At 38.6% G+C, this 21526-nt stretch overlaps 1 protein-coding gene across 2 annotated transcripts in view; it reads left to right on the top strand.

Moving 5' to 3' along the window:
- LOC18423316 (LMBR1-like membrane protein) overlaps positions 1–21526 on the top strand; it is a 73058-nt gene that overhangs the window by 27088 nt on the left and 24444 nt on the right. The window contains exons 1-6 of one of the 2 annotated variants that reach the window (XM_088863783.1): positions 4618–4731; positions 6155–6235; positions 7514–7578; positions 8072–8247; positions 9502–9632; positions 9740–9824. In XM_088863783.1, the coding sequence (XP_088719909.1) occupies positions 6162–6235; positions 7514–7578; positions 8072–8247; positions 9502–9632; positions 9740–9824 (531 nt within the window). In that variant the 5' untranslated portion in view covers positions 4618–4731; positions 6155–6161. Of the gene's footprint in view, positions 1–4617; positions 4732–6154; positions 6236–7513; positions 7579–8071; positions 8248–9501; positions 9633–9739; positions 9825–21526 lie in introns of those variants that run through there. The other variant, XM_006827918.4, reaches the window with a different exon arrangement.

Below are 21526 nucleotides of genomic sequence, written 5' to 3'. Positions count from 1 at the left end.
TATTGTGGACAGTATGACAAGGTGTCACAGAGGGCAACTCTTCGAAAAATTTTCAGCAAAAAGAGAATGAGCACTATATATCACAGTCTTATATTTTCTTGGTGTCACATGTGCTTGCCTTGAAACTTCGATTCATGAAACTAAGAGTCAAACACACAAAACGAGGTTAATACTGCTGGAAATCCCGCAAATCAGATTTTGCCTAGGGTTATCCCACAGGACTTCATACACACCATCGAATCTCCCCGGATCGATAGGCACATTATCTATACTACAAGTTCCCTTCCTTCCACTTGATTTAGGTAAGAAAGTTGCAGGAAGGTTTTTGAAGTTGCAGGAATTTTTCCCCTCTAGATCTCTTACACGAAGCAGATTGGAAGAACTCTAACTTCCACACACAATCCCTATAGGCATACCTCACCTTCTCTCTCTCTCTTTCTCTCACCAAAACCCTAAAGGAAGAAGACATACCTCCCTATATTGGGTTAAAAAGCAATGATGGAGTTGCATCTTGCATGATTTCTTCTCTACTTGGATCTCCTATGACAGAGCTGGAAGATCATAAACCCTAGCCTAAACCCACACACATTTCTCCTTCTCTCTAATTTCTCTCACAACCCAAGAACTTGATTTCTAAACATCGTCCTCTCTATTTTGTTAGCATCCCATGTGACCTAACCCTAGGTTTCCTCACATGGAGCTTTCTCTAAAAGTTGGAGAGTGGATACTCGTGTAATATGTAGTGAAATACCCTTTATATAGCGCAGTCTATGGGTAAGCTAGATATAAAAGGAAGTTATCTTTTAACTTTAATGAGAGATTCATGGTGTGAGAGGGCTAATCTTAACCATCCAACTCTTTTCAAACCATCATGAATCAAGGATGGATAATGCATCATCATCCCTGGGGGGATTCCTAGATTCAACACCATTCTAGCTCTAGGTGGAGTCCAATTAGATATTTCATGACTTCTAGATCTCATTGGATTTTTCATAATTGACTCAAAACTACAAAAGATTTCCTACCTTAGTATATAACTCCAAACCGCCTAGGTTTATGGCTTTTCAAAATTTGTAACTATCTAGATTTCAAAAATATTTTCAACTACCAAGTTACTTGCGATTTCATGGTTTCAGATCACATAGAGTCACCAAATTGGATTCACACACGCACTGGGAGATCTAGTGGACCCACATAACCACCTTCAGCCCTTTGGCCAGCCACGTGGCACCTATGGCCAGCAGGGTTCACATTGGTCAAAAATTCAAACCACACGGCCATAGAGACACAACTGCATGTGAAATCTAGGTCCTACGTGTGGGATATATTCTTCAATCTAGTTTCCTATGTAAGAAAATATTTAAATCCCGTAGTCCCCTATTTATAAAATATAACATTTATTCCAAATGTATTCTTATTCGAAATATGAAATTCACTAAACAAAAAGTTTTGGCTAAATAGAGCAAATAATAACCATTTTTATTTTCGTAACGTACTTTGAAAAGCTTCCTCAAATAATTGAGTTAAGGCTTGGATGATGATGATGATACTTTTAAAAATCCTTTTTAAAAACCTTAGAAGAGTGTCCTAGCATTGAAATAAATCCTTCTACGACGCAGTCCACGACTACCCAATAACCACATCTGGACCTCATACCAACCTAGTAGACCCATGAGTCACAAGTCTCCCCTGCAAGGGGTTCATAATTGGCCTATCAAAGTTGGCCAAGACGTAGAAGTGCCATATTCCGCTAGTAGTAATAGATTCCAGGTGCTCTTCCTAAGGACAAGTTTAGGGTCTAGGGCACAGACCTTAAATATTTGTATGGGAGTTCCTAGGTTTCCTCGTTTTACGTGGAAGCTTCTCTCGAGCAAATGCATGCAAATGGTCACACAGACCCAATAAAAACCTAGGATCACACTGATCTGAGACTCTCTAGGATTATAGAAGTCCTAGATTCTCTAGGATCATATAGATCCTAGGCAACTAGTAACATGCATGTTGTGTAGGATTCCTTTGCCGAGGTTTGCAGGCACTTGTCCTCACAAGCCTCTATACATCCTACACCACATGAGCCTTTTTCATCTCCTAGCCACAAAACACCCTTGCCATGCCGGCCTCGACAGGTTACTGATGGACCTTCTTTGGCAATGTGCATCATGATTCTAACCATGAACAGCCAAAGGTGTGGGTTCGTTTATCTGGCCATGGCCTAATTGCATACCAAGGAGAAAGTGACTGGGCCTGCTATGTCCTAGACAGAGCCCAGCTCCCTACTCATTCCTTGCTCTAGGTACCCAAATAGAGCATATACCACTTAAGAGTGTAATCCATGAAAATAAAGCATGAGATTGTATACATGAAAAACACCATAGAGGTTTAGTCAAAGACCAAGGATACATGAATTTAGCACCCCAAAAGTCAGCTTATGATATGTGGTAACTTCCTAATCATTTATGATGGCACAATTAATCTACCTACCATTGGACCAAACAAATACCATGTCTTAATGTCTTCCATGTGGTTACCTTAAAAAAAATACTTGTTTGTATGCAATTTTATCAGTTTTGGCTTATGTTGAAATAGAATTCTCTGAATGACGAAAAATAAGTGAGCTTGTTAGCTGTGAATTTTATGAATATCTAAATATGTTAAACTGCAAGCTAATCAACCTGATGAAACTGAGTAAGCCTCAAGAATTTTTCTCAATATAATGAGAAGTATAATAGTCAAATAAAACAAGCTCCTCTACACCAGATACATAGCTGGTTCTACATTCTATATTCCACATGTGCAATTCTTTTCCATTGGAAATCAAAGGGTTTTTCGCTGTCCCAGTTTTGGTCAGTAACTATCTTGCATACTTAATTTGGGATAAGTAAATCTCTCTCTACGAATAAGCCATTGCAATCTGCAGGTGGTATTTCAAAGTCACCCAGATCTGAAAGATCAAATGCATCCTATACAGTGTTTCAAAAAGCGGATCGCCTAGCGCCTGGGCGGCGTCTGGGGTTCGAGTCAATTATGATGATGATGATAGTGATGAGGATGGGATTGGGGAGGGATGTCAAGAGGTAGAAGTAGAACAATCCACTATTAGGGGAAAGGGAAAGGGAGTTATAATTGCTTCTGGTTTTGGTTTTGGTTCTGGGAGTAATAGGCCTCGGGTTAGAGGCCCTATGGATAGTTTTTTGTCTCGGCTTGCCCCTTGGATTGCAGGAGAGAAAACAAAGAAGAAAATCACCTTTGAAAATAGAATGGAGAAGGAAGAGAGAGATAGAGCTGCTTATTATCTTGCTACATGGTTTTATGAGGCGGGCATTCCTTGCAATACCGCTCGTTTAAGAAGCTTCTATGCTGCGGTAGAGGAAATTGGTCAATTTGGGCCTGGGATGAAACCCTCCAACCCCATATGAGCTTTCAGAGCCTCTTTTGAAAAAGGCGGTGAGTGTCACAAAGGAAGCTGTAGAAGTTAAGAAGGATGCATGGGCTCAATATGGAGTTTCTATTATGACTGATGCTTGGAGTGATAGGAAGAGAAGAAGTCAGATGAATTTGCCTGTAAATTGTCCTTTAGGGACTTTTTTTTTGAGGTCTATTGATACTTCTAATATATCCATGATGGCCATTACATATTCTAAGTTTTAGAGAAGGGAATCAAAGAGGTTGGGGAGCATCATGTTGTCCAGGTTGTCACAGACAATGCTTCTCCTAATGTAGCTAATTTGTTGCGCATAGCTTATCTTAGAATCTTTTGGACACCATATGCAGCAGATTGTAATATTGTATAGACCTCATGCTTGAGGCTCTTGGCGGTTTAACCGAGATATCAGGTGCTTTGAAGAAGGCAAAGTCAGTTACAAATTTCATTTATGGCCACCATCTCACCGTCAGCATGATGCGTAGATTTTCAAAGAAGAAAGAGATTGTGAGGCCTGGGGTCACGAGATTTGTGACCTGGTACTTATGCCTAGATAGCATACATTCGAGGAGAGTGCAGTTGAGGCAGATGTTTACCTCGGATGATTGGAGAGCATGCAAGTGGTCCAAGGATCAGGTTGAGAAGAAGGGGAGAGATATTATCATTTCTAAGGCTTTTTGACGAGGGGTGAAGGACGTTCTTAAGGTATTTTTCCTCTAGTCAAAGTCCTTCACATAGTTGATAGTGACAAGCCTTCTATGGGTTATATATATGAGACTATGGAGAAATGCAAAAGAGAGAGCCCAAAATTTTGATAATGAAGAGAACAGCTACTAGCCTGTTTGGAGATTATTGATGAGAAGTGGGATATGAAGCTACATCGGCGATTGCATGCAGTTGGTTATTATTTGAACCCATCTTTTTTTTATGTTGACAAGAATATACACACAAATGACTGGATTTAATAAGTGTGTAGATGTGCTAGTCCCTGATCCTGATATCTAGGATATTATATGCGCTGATAAATTACAAGTGCTCATTAAAGTCCTTTAGAAGTCCAATGACGATTAGGCAGACGACCAAAATTGATCCAGGGTGTAATAATATTCTTAAGTTTATCAAGTTCAAGTAATCATGTTTCATTTTTATAATTCTGTTATTTATTTATGATTTTATTCTATATCTTTGCAGCCAATTGGTGAAGCCAACATGGGTGTAGTTCTCCAAATTTACAAAAGTTGGCCATTCGGATCTTATACCTAACCACTTCCTCATCCGGTTGTGAGCGCAATTGGAGTACTTTTGAAGGGGTAAGGCCGTAAGGGTAATTTGTATAATTGTATTAATAATACATGAACCATAGATTTTAATTAGTTTCATTTGATTTTTTTAGATTCATACGACGAGAAGGAACATGCTTGAATCAAACAGGCTCAATACTTTGTTTATGTCAAATTGTCAAGTATAATCGATTCTTGAAGGTTAGGTTTGCTAAAAGAGATAAGAGAGAGCCCATCAGATAAAAAATATAGACAATGCTATGGAGTGGTTAGTTGATAATGATGAGGTCGAGGGGCTTGAAGGATTGACATGGGACTTGGTCATGGATGTTTTAGGGACATCATCGGACCCTCCTAGGGCCACTAGATCTTCTGCACAGAGAATGAGGGTGGAGGAGGAAGATGAGGAAGAAGAGGCAGATTCAGAAAAAACGGAGGAGGACGACCAATATGTTGAGGAGGGTGACGAGTCTGATGATTATGATGCCAATCCAGCTGACCCTAATTTTTTTGATGATGAATGATGAATGTTGAATAATTATTAAACTTTGAACTTTGATTGAACTATGAATGGTAAATTTTAAGTTTTAATTGGATATGGATTATGGACCGACTTATGGTTATACTTATGGAGTGTGTGCTAATGTGTAGTATACTTTCCATTCTGATATGCCCTAAATACCTAATTCTTATATTTTATACAATATATAACAGTAGAATCCTTTTTGGATTCAACTGGGCCGCCTAGGTTTTGGGCGCTTGCATAGGCGTTGCGTGGCTTGGACCCCCCAGGCCGCCTAGGACCTGCCTAGTGCTTTTTGAAACTATGATCTTATATCATCCTCAACAAGCACAATGTCACTAGAGGAGTCAATTCAACCTGCCCTATATAGACAATGGTTTATATAGTACCCAGTACCCCTATAGTTTGCTTTATTATTGACAAAATAGAAAATCATATGTGAATTGTAATGGTTCAATCCATGATGTTTGGGATGAGTACTGGTGTGAGTTTTCTAGGTTTTCAGATAAGAATTAGATATTAGAAATATTGAACTCAAGTGCTGCTTAGACTTTGATATGCTGTAGTTATTACCTAATATTAAGGACAGTTTTCCGATTGCAAAATTAGATTCACATAACCTAGATGCTTGCTGACCTACCAATTCATTAACTACCATTATGCATGAGTACGTGGTGTGTTTGCTCTATATGGTAGAAACTGATCAGGTGGACATTTTAACTTGGTTTGAAATGCAGGTCTATCACACATATGCACTCAGACACATTATGCTCTAGGAAACGTTTTCCTTGGATAGGAAGAATTTATGTGCATTGTATCTTGATACGTTAGAATCATATGCATTCTCTGTTACTTTGCTCCTAGTCTGGCCCTCTTCTTTCATCGATACTGGTGGTGCTATGTCTAATATTCCTTAAAATGTTCATGCAGTGAGTATATGACCTATGTCACTGAGGCCCTCGAGCTTGAAGACACAATTAAAAATTATGAACGTGGAAGTTCGACAGAATGGTTTGTTACCATCGGACCTTAATTATTGGGTTCTCTATCTAATCATTCTTAGAATCTTTGTATGGTAGTTAAGTTCTCTTTGCACAGGACTGAGTATTCATTAGTAAATATTTTAAGCTTGCTATGGAAGAAATTATATGAGATGGTTTATGTGTTGTAGATATCACCTCCTGTGTGTATTTTGTGATTGCGCACTATAAGGACACAGGTGGTATTATTCTTTATGTCTAATGGAATCTGTATAACTGTAAGTAGTAGAATAATGAAATGGCATATGGATCAATTTGATTCACTTGCCATTTATTATAATATATACTCTATGCAGATGCCATTGGAGAAAAAGGCTAATATCACTCGTGCTTTGATCCACAGGCCATTCATTTTAACATATACTGTCTGCAGTTTGGTCTAAGAAAGGTGAGGACCTTAAACTTTCCCTTAACCCATCCTAAGCCCGGATAAAAGAGGTGGGTTGTGTTAGGTAGGCAGTGAAGGTAAAACTTTGCCAAAACTTTCTATGAATCCGGGATCTATGGTGATATACTGTTTGCAGATACACAGGTACTATTGGACATAGTGACTAATAACATGTGTCCTACAATAGGCAATCACAAAATAAATACAGAGCGAAATTGTGAACCCAGTAATGTAATACCCATAATGCTCTACACATTACACCATCTCTTACAGAAATGATTAGAAAGTATACTTGCTGTGGGATTCTCTAATCGAGCCCTTACAATCTAATGGACTTCGTTAGATAAATTTCTACATTATTTGTATGAGCACCAACTTCATGTTTATTAAGTGGAAAACCTAATGGAAAATAAGAGTATCGAAGTTCAGTGTTGATTAGGCTGAATCCTGAAATTATTTGCAAGAGCATCAACTTCATGTTTATTCAGTGGAGAACCTAATGAAGAATGAAATTATTGAATGTTTGATATATCATTTGGGTGTTAGTAAAAATCTCGTGGTGCCATTATGGTGGGTCTTCTGCATTCACTCTTAAGGTCATTAGACACTATTAAGCAACATCCTACACATTTGCGCCTGTTTATGATTTTGAATTTGGAGTTTTGGACCTCAATTAGAATAGTACGAGACAGAATTGCTCATGTCAGTGAAAAATCAGTGTCCATTCCCTTCATCCTTCATGAAAATGGGATTTTGTTTGGTCTCAAAAATGATTGCAGTTTTGAGTTTTCAAGATGCTTTATTGAAGTTCATGTTTTTTGTATGTTTGTGATTGTACTTACCAAATTTATACTGTTACAGGAAATATATTTCAAGTTTCCGACCCAGTCGGACTGGGACCCTTGCTCCCATCTTAGATACGATGGGTAATTATTTCCTGTATTCTGGAATTATTGGATTTCATTATTTCTGATGCACTTCTCCTTTGGAGAAAGGTTTTCATTTCTTCAAAATTGCCCTGAAAGCCCTTTATTTGTGACCAGTTTAAAGAAAACTCTATATTTCTGCAGTCAGAAGTAATTGATTTTGAATGAAATGCTATTGCCATCCAATTTTCACCCTTTCTGCTTGAGGAACTGCATTAACACCCGATATGCACTAGAAGCACCTTATTTCAAATGAAAATTTTAGTGAAAATAATTTTTCATGATGCATCCAAAAGGGTCTGTGTGTGGTGGCTTGCATGGTATCCCTGAACTGCATTTTCTTAAACTGGAAGCCATAATGGATCTTTTTTTTTTCCATTCTTTCTTTCTATGTGTCTATGCAAGTCTAACTGCTTCAGTGCGTTAGATTGATCATTGAAACATATTCTATACATGTATAAGTCTTATCTGGAAGTTACTAATTGCTGTGCAGAATGGGTATGGCGTTGTGTTCTTAGAAAGCAGCTGGAGAAATTCTTGGCTATCATTCTCGGTTGCATGTCAGCTGCCATTCTTCTAGCTGAGGCTACACTTTTGCCCAGTGGAGTCGATCTATCACTTTTTTCCATTCTAATTAAGGCAGTTGGGGAGCAAGAGATGCTTGTACAGGTGATAGCTTAACGCCTTCTTTCATTTTCATATTTTACTCGTGTTTAGGGGTATTTTGGTATTTTATTTCTTATGGAGGAATATGATATACTCAGACTAGAAATTTGGTAGTTGACCCTGAATTGATTCCTTTCTTTTATGTGCACTCTCGACATGCTCTATGTTAGAATGATGCAGTCAAATAAAATTTTATAACATCTTCTAGTAATAGGTAACTCTATACTTTTTGAGTTTTTGAATCCACAAAGGGTTGCACTTGAGGTGACTTGATTACAACCTGAATTTCATGTGATAAAAAACTTTAGACCACTTACTAGATATATTTGTGCCTAGAAATCCCCAAATTTTGGGTTGGAAGAAAACCTGGTCTAAACCTAGTGTGGTACAAAGTAATATTTTTTGAAGACCATCACGGGTTTGAGTTTTTGAGATAGGTTGTATTCAGCCAGTGCTTTTTACCCAATTTGTTGCACTGGCTACAATTTATATGTCTGGCTGGGTTTAAACAACTCCAGAGAGATGATAAAAGTAGCACTGCCCATATATTGTTAATTGAGTTTCTTGTCGCAGAAATCAAAACATGTTTTTTTCAGGGACTGACTTGCAAAAAGTGACAACCGTAATTCTCTGCTACATCATAGGTTGGAGATTTGTTCAAAAAGTCATTAATAGAAGGAAAATTACATGGTCTATGAATTGTTGCTCAGTTTGATGGATTCCCATTTGAGGAAGGTTGTTGATGGTTATTCATAAATTCTGCATATATTATTATCTGCATGATTAGAATTTCCTTGGTTGTTTATGTGTTTCTATTTTGCCCATCATCCGCACTTTGGTCACTCTGTTTGTGTTTGTATAAAAGGGATGAAAATGGAATTCATTTTTACCATAATCTAATCTTATGTTAACCTGTAATTATAAAAATGTTTACAAACTTACATTCAAGTAGCATAATTACATCCATGTATGTGAAGATCCAAATCCCAATAGAGATATCTTATTTTGTAAGTAACAATAAGGGGAACTACTTCCTTTTATTACTACATATCGGATGATGTTCTAGATTGTTTGCAAGTGCCATTCAACCGCACCCTAGGTGTATTCATCCCTTAATGATGATGAATTGTGTACTTTCTTGTTCCTACCTTTTTTGGTTTTTTTGCAGTTCAGATTGCTCCATTTGACTTTCTTTTTTCATGAGGTCTTTCAATGTTGCTAAATATCATCTTGGACTTTACAAAATCTTACATGCAGGTTACTGCTTTCGTCCCTTTGATGTACATGTGCATTTGTACATATTATTCGTTGTTCAAGATTGGGATGCTGATGTTCTACTCTTTGACTCCGAGGCAAACGAGTTCTGTGAGTTTGCTAATGATATGCTCGTAAGTGTTTCTTTTATGCATCTTAGATTCTTAAAAAGTTTGTTCTTATGGGTATTGTTGGAAGTAAGTTTCTGATATTTAGTTACTGACCCTATGAATTTTGTTAGGATGGTTGCTCGATATGCACCTCCAATATCTTACAACTTTCTCAATTTCATTCGACTTGATGGGAAGAAAACTACCTTTGAAAAGGTGATCCATTTCTTCTGATGATGGTACTTGGACTATGTTGTTGTTTTTATCCCCTTTTTTTTGTTCGTGTTTGACTGACAATGTACATGTGCATATGTTTTGATAGAGATTCTGATAACCTTCAATTTGAGACAGATTCAAGTGTTATCATATCCCTTTAAGTATAACTACATCAAGTTTGTTGTCTTTTAAGTCCACTTATAAGTGACAAAAGCAACTAATGGAAGTATTAATTATTGACTTAATAGTATTTGTGATGCTTAATTTTGCTTATTGGGGGAATGTAATTCACAATTAATCAAACTATAGGAAAAATATATTTGATAAGCCAATGGCTTTGGGTTACACTATAAGTGTAGGTCCAAAATACATAGCTAGATGGATGTTCTTCCAAATTTTGCACATCATATTTGATTTGAAAAGCAAACAATCTCAACAGAAAGAGAGCCAATCAAGGACCTGACTATTAAACACCTCCCCTCAGTCTTGGCTCTCACTGAGACCAAACAGCCGGAGCCCACTCTCCAACTCATTCGCCTCGTTTGGGGTAGAAGGCCTTGCCATTGGGCTTCTTTGTCGGGGCATCAGGTGGAATATGGGTGATTTGGAGCCCATCAGAACACCTCCTATCTTCCCATATAGGGCAGTACTCGGTTACACATTTCAGACGGTTTCCCCTGGAAATTCTCGGCCATCTACGGCCCCAACTCAGCCTCTCTCAGACCTCTATTCTGGGCTGAATTGGACTATGTTGCTTCCCTATCTCACCCTGCTTGGTGTTTGGGTGGGGATTTCAACATTACCAGATGGTCCCATGAGAGAAACTCCAAACCCACCATCTCTCAGGGAATGATGGATTTCTCGGAGTTCATATTCTGCCATTAACTCTTAGATATCTCTCTTCAAGGAAACTGTTTTGCTTGGTCTAATCATTCCTCTCAACCATCCCTCTCTAAACTAGATATATTTCTCCTCTCTTTGAATTGGGAAGAACAATTTCCGGGCTCTCATGCTTTGGCCTTGCCTAAACCCACCTCTGACCACTGCCTCATTCTCCTGAACACTCAAGCTGTCAGGAGAGGACCGAAGCTTTTTAGATTTGAACTAGCCTGTCTTGAAGAGGACTCTCTCTCTACCGTGATTCCAGCTTGGTGGAACTCCTTTTCTACCCAGGTTTCGGGTAGAGCAGGTTATAGGCTACAAACCAAAATTCAACTCCTTAAAGCCTCCCTCAAAACCTGGAGTATGTTCATCCTAGGTAACTACTCCCAAACCAAGTTCTCCCTACTGAATTCCATCCAAGACCTTGATTGAACAGACGAGTCCAGACCTCTGACTGCCATGGAATCAAACCTTAGAATCCAAACAAAGCTGGAATACTTCTCCGTTCTAAAAAACGAACTGTACTGGTTCTAGAGGTCTAGAGTTAACTGGTTAAAAGCAGGGGACTAGGATATGGGTTTCTTCCACCGGATAGCTAACTGTCGCAGGAGAGACAATATGATCTCAATCATCAAGGTGGATAATTGATATTTGGTTCAGCCGATGGAAATCGAGTCGGCCATCCTTGGGTTGTTCAAGACTCTCTACATTGCCCCTCTGGGTCACAGACCAAGGATGACCAACCTCGATTTCTTAACTCTTCCGGACCACTGGGCACTTTGGCTAAGAAAGGGGCTGGAGCGCCCTTTCTCAGAAGAGGAAATTTCCGAGGCTATTGATGAGTTAGCCAAAGACAAAGCACCGGGTCTGGATGGGTTTCCCATTGGCCCTTTCAAAATCTTTTGGGAAACCTTCCAACCGGACTTCAAGAGTTTCTTTGAGGAATTATTCCAACGGGGAATCCTTCATAAAGCCATCAACGCCACTTTCATAGCTTTAGTTCCTAAGGTCGAAGGGGCAGAGGAACTAAAGGACTTTTGTCCAATTAGCCTGCTCAATTCCTTGTACAAAAATCTGGTCAAGGTTCTGGCCTTAAGGCTAAAACAAGTATCGCTGTCGCAGTCCTCCTTCATCAAAGATAGGAAAATTTTATATGGGGCTTTAGTGGCACATGAGTGCCTACACTTCAGGCACATTTCCAAGAAGCCCGGTCTTATTTTCAAAATTGATTGGGAGAGCGTATGACCACGTAGACTGGTCAATACTGGACGAGACAATGACAAGAATGGGATTCGGGGTCCCCAAGAGAAAGTTGATGAGAGGCTGCTACTCTCATCCCCACTTCTCGGTCCTCATTAACGAGACTCCAAAAGGGTCCTTTCCATCCTCGAGGGGGCCCCTCCAAGGGGATCCACTATCCCCTTTTCTCTTTGCTATCACAGTAGAAGTCTGCGGTCGCTCAATCCTCTCGTTTGTACCAGGAAGGTCTCCTCACTGGCTTCAAATGCAGCCTCACGGTCCAATATGCAGATGACACTTGGGTGTTCCTTGATGCTTCTCCGGAAGAAATTGAAAATCTGAGGCTTTATCTCAAATGCTTCAAGGCAGCTATAGGCTTTATCTGATTTTCTACCATTGCAGATAAAAGGGTCCTATCTGGGGACCAAAGAGTCTGGAACTCCTCTTTCAAAAGAAACCTCACTGAAGAGGAAACTAGCCTTTTCCTTTCACTTTTTGTCTGCTTGGCATTCCTCTTCATAGCTCCATGGGGAGGGACTCTCTATTCTGGACTCTCGCTTCCTCTGATACCTTCTCGGTGGCTTCATTTTACAAAAGACTTATCCAACCCCCCACCTTCCCACTCAATCGTATCTCAGTCCTATCCAAGGTCTGGTCGACCATTGCTCCTCCCAAAGTACAGACCTTTAACTGGATTTCTTGCTCTCAACGGGCTCACATAGTTGACTAGCTACAAAAGAAAGGATTTCAATCCCCAATAGATGCGCCATGTGTTTAAGTGAGGAGGAATCGAATTCACACCTCTTCATTCACTGTAGCCTCGCTTACGACCTGTAGAGCCAAGCACTATAGCTGTTCGGCCTTCAATGGGTCACTCCACCCTCGGTCAAGGCTCTTATCTCCTCGTACCACGCTTCTCATTGGCCAAAGGATGGTAGAACCTTGTGGAAGGCTGCCATCGCAGCCACCATCTGGGTGATCTGGTTAGAAAGGAACACCAGGGTCTTCTAAGGCCACAAAAACGTAGTCTCAACTCTCTTCCACAAGGTTACTTCTCTAGTAACTTTTTGGGCCTCCAACCATAAGGCCTTCTCCGGGATTTCAGCAAACACTTTTCATGGCCAGTGGGAAAATATCCTCAATCTCCAACCATAGAAGGTCCAAAGACCCAACAACTGGCTGCCACCTCCAGAAGGCGCTATTAAGCTTAATTTTGATGGTTGCTCTCTGGGGAACCCTGGCCCTGCTGGACCGGAGGTGTCTTCCGAGACCCTCATCGCAATATCTCGTTCAACTTTTTCGAACACTTAGGCTATGAAGATTCTTAGTATGCTGAAGCCATGGCTTTGCTCTTGGGTCTTAAAAGCTTCAACCATTCATGGGGATCCCACTTGCTGATGAAAGGAAATACTCAAAATGTCATTTCCTGGCCAGTACAGACTTCACCACCGCCATGGTACCTATCTTCGATTTTTCATGAGATTGCTTACACTTGTAGGGATATGGTCGTCTTATGGAAGCATATTTGGGGGACGTGCAACGAGTTTGCCGATCTTCTGGCGAGAGACAGAGCTAGGGCCCAAGCAGAAGACCCTGCCTGGTACATCTTCCTTTTTTGCTCTGGACCTTAGTGGGCGTACTGGTGTTTAGCTACACCTTAGTACATTTCTTGTAACTGGGCAAGTCTATAAGCCCAGTTTATAAGCCCCTTTTTTTGTAACTCCAAACTATACCTATTGTAATCAAGCAGGTCTATAAACCCAATTTTTTGTATTGGGTCTTTGGACCTATTTTTTGACCGAGAGACCCGACTTGTGGGTACTTTCGGATACCTCTTCTGTACTCCAACACTCTACAACAATACAAAAGTTAACTTTACTCAAAAAAAAAAAAAAAAAAATCTCAACAGAAAAAAAAAGAAGAGAGATGATTATGAGTTCTCAAAGGCCTAGATCCACCGACCACCAAATGGATGGCCTGTGTTGACCAAAAATGCCACAATTTATTTTCGCCCCTCCTATTGTGTAAGTCAGTATTGTTTTGTTTTTTGGATCACTTGGTTGGGATCATAGTTGTTGGGAACGGAAGCGGGAGTGGGTGCGGGTGCGGGACCTTGGGACCCTGTTCCTTACCCTTGGAGCACTTGGGATCACTCCTTAGGGAGTGACCTAGGTGTGATCTCCTATATATGATCTACATGTATATGGGAGCATAGGGGGAGCGCCCCATTTATATATTTGTATATGTATGTATATATGTATGAATGTAATATATATATTTTTTATATCTATATGATTTTATTTTTTTGTATATATTATTCCAATAGCAACACACACACACACGCACACGCACGCACAGAGAGAGAGAGAGAGAGAGAGAGAGAGAGATATACACACACACACACAGAGACAGAGATAGAGATACACACACACACACACACAGACAGAGACAGAGATACACACACACACACACAGAGACAGAGACAGAGACGGAGAGAGATACACATACAGAGAGAGAGAGACATATATATATATATATATATATATATAGATATTATCATCAATTGCTGCTATATATACCCAGAGAGAGAGAGAGGGACATAGATATATCTATATATATATATATATAGATATTATCATCAATTGCTGCTATATATTATTGCAATTAGCTGATTGATAAATCCATAATATATGTATCTGTGTATACTTGCATAATATGTCCAATCAATTTATTTAAAAGTGATATTTTAGAAAATAAAAGAATGAACAATCAATCTTATAGCATTATCAATATGCTTAAGACATGCTAATAAGACAATGTGCTGCATGAACAACATCACCAGGTTTGTTATTTTCAATTACAATGTAATGCAATTGTAGAATGTAGACAATAGAAGATCCAAAGAGGATGTGTTCTACGGTTCTACTGTCCACGTATTGTTTTTGGCCCGTGGAGATCCGTTCCTACATACCAATACTCTCTTTTTTTTTTTTGATAATGTTATACATACTAGTACTATTTTTAAAAACCTTTCTTCTATTGTAAACATACTTACATTAAGTAATGATGTCAGGGACTGTCATATAGAAAAAAATTATGGATCATAGTGGTCTATTATGTGGTCCACAGGCTTTATTTCGTTGATGAGAGTATGCTATTCTATGGTCCACATAAACATAGACCAACTTCATGAGAAAAGCAAAATAAAGACCAAAATTTGATGCCAGAACTGTCAAACAGAAACAATTTATGGACGACAGAGTAGTCCAAAGTCTTAGTAATGTGATAACAATATACTCTTATGTAGTCCACATAAACATGGACCAACTTCATGAATCATGACTCGAGCATCACAACTAGTGTGGTGCAAAAACTAGCCTTCCTCTCAAAGTGGGTTGAGGAAGAAAGAACACAAAAGCAAATAAAAATAATAATTAAATGAAGGAAAACAAATGTAAAAGAAAAAACTGTGAAACCTTGCCTGGGGACTCTGATTATGTGAAATGAAACAGTGATTCTGTGAAACCTTGCCTGTTGCTTTATCTTTGATCGAGAAACTGAGGAACTGCATGGAGGGGCAGGTGAGCCCCTGAATGGAGCAAATCACCACATCCATAGAGTATACATAGGTCCTAAGACCCAAGGAAAATTACAAAATTCACACATAGAGTACACTAGTCTCTAGGCGGATCGTGTCTATACACATGAGAGTGTATTTGAAAAAAGCAAATGATAGACATAAGTACAGCATGAAATCCAAGAAAGTATATTTTTCTATTAGAAATAGCAGTACTTGGTAAAAGCAAAAGATGCACATAAGCGCAAACACAGAATCCAAATTGTAGATCTTCTATTATGAATAACATAGTTTACTTACAAAAGCAGAAAATAGACATAAGTACAACAGGAAATCCAAAATATAGATCTTCTATATAAATAATAGTATTTATATGAAAATCTATTATAAATAACAGGATCTATATGAAATTAAAGAGCCATTCGAGTTAAAAAAAAATGATGTATTAAAATATTAAAACTTAAAGAAATCAAGGAAAAATTTTTAGGAAGATGTGATGTGAGGTGCAATAAATGCATGAAATGAATTATTTAATAAATGAAAGACATGCATTACGAAACCAACAAAATATTTTCTATTATAAGTGCAAGTTTTTAAATGAAAATTAAGAGCATAAATAAATCAATGAATATTGTCATTATTCTTTTACACTTTCAACTAATCTATACATAAAAAATCGTCAAGTTTAGTAGACACTTTTGTAAGGAACACAAGACATTTTGTTATTCCAAATAATAATAGTCATCAATTGAGCAGACAATTTGGATGAATGCAAAAGACAATAAAGAGAAACTAATGTTTTTAAATGAAAGGATTATAGATTATAGAATAAAAGTTTATAAACAAGAATAAAGAGAAAAAATAAATGCATTAGAAATGTCAACATTTTATTACACATTGAAATCATATAAAAGACAAGAAAAAATTGGACATTTTGGAAGGTGGAAAAGTGTAAAGGACACTTTGAGTAAAATAATCAATGAAATGAAATATTAACAATTAAAAGGATGATACTATGTACTTAGTTTTTTTATATTAAAGTACATTGATATAGAGGAATCAAATTAATGTTGATAGTATTACTATAGGATTTCTCATGGACCATGCTGCATAATTGAAATGAGTACAGGGACTATATACTTATAATCATTAGTATGTTTTTGAGAATGTTAACTTTTTATTGATAAAGAAAGGAATTTTCATGAAGACATATCTACCAACGGCATCCCACATATTGGGTGCTCAAAATGCAATCAATTCGAACAGAAGGAGCAAGAATGCTCACGGGGTAGAGAGAGAAAAATTAAATAAAAGGTACTGCTGGGAAAGTTCTCAAAAAAGGTTCTGCTGTGGGGTCTATTACAGTGGGAGCAGAAGTGTGAGACGTTGAGGTACCCTCATTATAGTTTTACAATGAGAACAGTGAGAGTTAATACATGGATGAGTGTTAGAGAGAAAAGTAAGTGTTGTTTGGCAGACTTTGGATGGTTGTCGACCAGATGTTTTGGATGCTCGAGGGTAGCAATGCAGGGCCTGGTATGTGTGTGGAGGGCAGCTGATATTTGGTTGCAGAGACCCAAAGGGCTGAGTGTTGACTATCTTGCTTGCCAGGTCTTGAGGAGCAGTCATCCTTTCTATACCATGAGTAGAGTACCAGGGTCAAGAGCTGTGTTCTTTCATCCGTAAATTGGTATCTTAGGGAGTAGGTCATACAGGAATTTAGAGGGATGGAAACAAAAGTAGTAGACATGTAGAGGGGAGAGGAATAGAAGAGGGGGTGCGATGAAGAGTATAAGAGGGGAGAAGGAAAAAATAAGAGAGCTGAGAGAGAGGAGACGAAGAGAAGAGGGGGAGAGAGAAGGGAAAGATGGGGGAGGGGGATAGTGAACTAAGGAGACAGTTAAGGGGTAATATAATTAAAGGGTAAAGGGAAAGATAGGGGAGGGAGATAGTGAACTAAGGGGACAGTTAAGAGGTAACAGAAATAAAGGATAAGTAGCAGGCATATAGAGAGGAGAGGAATAAGAGAAGGGGTGTGATGAAGAGTACGATGAAGAGTATAAGAGGGGAAAAGGCAGAAATAAGAGAGCTGAGAGAGAGGAGACTTAGAGAAGAGGGGGAGGAAGAAAGGAGACATGGGGGAGGGAGATTGTGAATTAAGGTCAGAACTAAAAGATTTCTCACGGACTACAAACTTGTTACCATCAGTGGTAACAAGTACATCCATACAAGCCCTTAACCACTGGTATGGTCTCGCATAAGCAAGGCAATTTAGGGATTAGGGTTTAGGTTTTATGTTTTAGGTCTTTGTTAATGCCCATATTGCTGCACAACAGTTACACTACATGCTTAAACATTTTATGCTTACATATTTTTTTTGCACACAATATATTTCTTGACATAACATATTTGGGCTGGGGACAGCTTATGTATTGATGCGCGAGTACTATAACACAGTCATGCTACTGCTGCACAAACGCCATTCTCCATGCCACAAAATATTAATATGAATTGTGCTTAAATGTTTGCTAAGCAAGCTATGTACTTCATGCCACAATGTATTTAGGCTCGAGAAGAGTATCAAGATTTACTGTACAATAACATGTTTTGTCTCATCATAGTACAAGAACATAATCTAAGAAAAAAACCAAAATCTCAGTGATAAAAGATAATAAATGGCAATAGATATAAATAAATAAATTTTGCAAATAGCAACACTAATTAAGACCCTCCTTTTCTCCCTTCTCATAACCCCAAGGGCCTTGCCTTCCAACTTCCTCATAAACTCCCCCAACATCTTCTCCACCCAACCTCTCAATTGTGAGAATCTTCCCTTCCATCTTCCTCTTTTGCTAGAAGCTTTACATTCTCTTTCTCCCCCTCAATCCTACAATACCATTGGACACATACCCTTGAAGACAAAAGCTGAAACCCTCTGTTCCAGGATGGCTAGGGCATTGGACCCAAGATAGTATACAAAGTCGTCACACATCCAATTCCCCTAGTGATCTCCAAAATCCAGCCCCTCTTTTTGGAACCCTTTCACAAGGAAGACCCCTTTTGCTTCATGTTGCTGCTTGCCCAAAACTACATATATTTTTCGGACTTCCGAGTCTCACCATCTCCCACTTTTGGGCCCTTGTCTCTCTGGTCTTATCTGAGTTTATATTCTTCAAGTCTTTATCCACGTCTCCCCCTTCCTTCAAGTACCATATTGCCTTCAAAATCCAGGAAGCTTAGATATCCAATATTCGGAATTAGATAGCTAGGTCCCAATCCCCTCAGAAATGAGAATTTTAAAGAATGCTTACTGTTACTGCTACATCCTTTCCTTCTTTCTCCTAACTACTTTGTCACCCCCAACCCAATCGTTAACCCCAGCCAGCCATCTTACCTATTGGTACTCCCTACCAAACTCGAGAGTTGGTCATAGAGGAAAAAGTGCTGGTTAAATTTGAACCACAAGCTGCAGAAAAGGACTTCAATTCTGAGGGGAAAAGCCATGGGGGACACTAATATGTACTTTTCTTTTTGAGGACAAGTCCTTTTTAATGGGATTGATCATTTTTATTTTCTTTTGATGGAAGCATTAACTGTATTACTATAATATAAATAAATTTAGAGAATAAAAATCCCTTTTGGCTAATGATCACGCCATCAGGTGTATTTTTTCAATTTTAATACACCCAGTGTTTGAAATTCGGCCCCCCGATAGCCTAGGCGGCTGCCTAAGCGAATTTGTTTAAAAAATGCGTAGGCGCTGTTTGAGCGAGGTCACTATGCGCCCTGTCTCTGGGCGCCTGCCTAGGCAGGCAAGGCGCTGCATAAGCTGTACTGTCTGGGCGCCCCGCCTAGGCACCGCCTTGTGACAACTTTAAAAAAAGGTGGAGAAGGGTCTCGGCGAGGGTAAAAAAATGTGCTTTTCTCGCTCTAGAAAGGGCGGAAAAGGGTTTTGGGGGTATTTTAAACCCCTAAAACCAAAACCGTGCTTTTTAGGATGAGAAAAACTCCCCAAAAATCGCTCTTTTGTGATTTATCGAAAGATCAATAAATTTTTTATTTTTTCGATTTCTTCCCAAAACAAAGGCAATAGTTTGTGAGTGGATTTGGAGCTTCTAGTAGTTGATTTTGAGGACTTTTGGCGACCAAATAGACAAGGTTTGCACCGACATCAATTTGATTTTGAGATTTTTAAAGTATTATCATATTCGAAAGAGGGTTTTGATTTGATTTTGCTACAACATATTATGTTATGAATCATGCGTTTTTTTATTTTTTATTTTTTTCTTTTACGATATATTTACATGGTTGTAGTTGAAAGATTGATTTTTTTTTTGTGATTAATTGAATGTTTTCTCATTTGGACGATGAAATTGAGCATGTATCGTATTCTTTTATGAATAGTTGATTCCTTTTTTGTACAATGTGTATGTTTTGATATTCTATTATTTTTATTTCATTTTATTTGATAAATTATTGATTATGTGATATCTTAATGAATTAAGTCTTATGTGAAAGTCAAACTAAGATCTTATATATTCATTGAATATTAAGTCAAACTGTTTTAAAACTAATATCTTAATGATATCAATATATCATATATCTTAATGCTTTAAGATGGGGGTTCAATTTTTGGGAGGGTACCCTGTTCCTGGGTGGACCCCTGGGTGGCCAGGCACCCAAACCGGCTAGGTGACCGAATCTGCATTTTTGAACATTGAATTCACCATGTTATGTTATACAATAGTTTTTTTTTTACCAAATTACCGTAAGATACCTTTTTTATCTTTTTTTGTTTCTCCATCTTGCTAAATAAATAATCTATGGCTCTCTCTCTCTACTCGCCAAAATCCACAACTACCTCTACTATCTTCTCTTTCTTCTCTTTAAGTAACTAGATGGATCAAGCATGATTAATCTATGGAGGGATTGTTGGGGGTCATCCAAGTCTATGCATACAGAGTTGCTATGTGATAGAGGCAGTGTTTCAAAAAGCATTAGGCGGGTCCTAGGCGGCCTGGGGGGTCCAAGCCTCTCAGTGCCTAAGCGGGCACTCAAAACTTGAGCGGCCTAGTAGAAAAAAATTGGTCTCTATAGTATCTAACAATATAAGTATAATTGTATATTGTATAAAATATAAGAATTAGGGATTTAGGGCACATCAAAATTCAAAAGTATACTACACAACACAGGAAAATATGAAGACATCTCAAAATATGAAAATGATACCACTTATACAAGCAATCAAAAAAACAAATCACTTACTTTGAATGCTCGATCTCTAAACTTCCACCTCTAAGATGCTTCTAAGGACTCAAAATATTTTAAAAATGTCTATAATAGAGTTATAAAACATTCAAAATTAAATCTAATTTCAATGGGTGATGTTTTGATCAATTTCTCATAACTTTGAGAAACCCTTCGATCTTAAAGAAATTACCAAAAATTAGTGTTTTGAGGTTTTTCTCTCTAAAATGGGCTCTAATGGGTTTTTAGGTTTCAAATGAACCTAAAACCCACAATTTTGTCCCCTTAGTATAAAAACAAATGACACAAAATGCCCCTACCGAGTGGCTTTTTCGCCTCTGGGCGGGGCATAGGCGTTGAGCACTGGGCGCTCAAGGTTTTCCACATTTTTTTGGCGCCTAGGCCTAGGCAATGCGCCCAAGCCTTCTGGACCGCCTTGGAGGCCGCCCAGGCATTGGGCGGTCCGCTTTTTGAATCACTGGACAGAGGGAAGAGAAGGTTTATTATGTGAGAGATAAAAGAGAGGAATCGAAGGGTGGAGACACAAAGTGCAACACAAAGACGAGAGGTTTTCATCGGGGACAGAGATAGGGAGAAAAAAGATTCAAAGAATCTTGAAGCTCCTTTGGGACCGAGATGCCTTCAAAATAGGAGCGCAACCTTTTTTAGGAGTCATGATCTGCCATTATAGGGATCAAGATCCTTTGAGTCAAGGATTGAGGTCCCTTTAAGTTAGGAACCGAGATCCCCGCATAGG

The sequence above is a fragment of the Amborella trichopoda genome, chromosome 4, assembly GCF_054954075.1.
Source record: "Amborella trichopoda isolate Santa Cruz 75 chromosome 4, AtrichopodaSantaCruz75HAP2 v2.0, whole genome shotgun sequence".
Classification (NCBI taxonomy): domain Eukaryota; kingdom Viridiplantae; phylum Streptophyta; class Magnoliopsida; order Amborellales; family Amborellaceae; genus Amborella; species Amborella trichopoda.
This window is presented reverse-complemented; position numbering and strand designations above follow the sequence as displayed.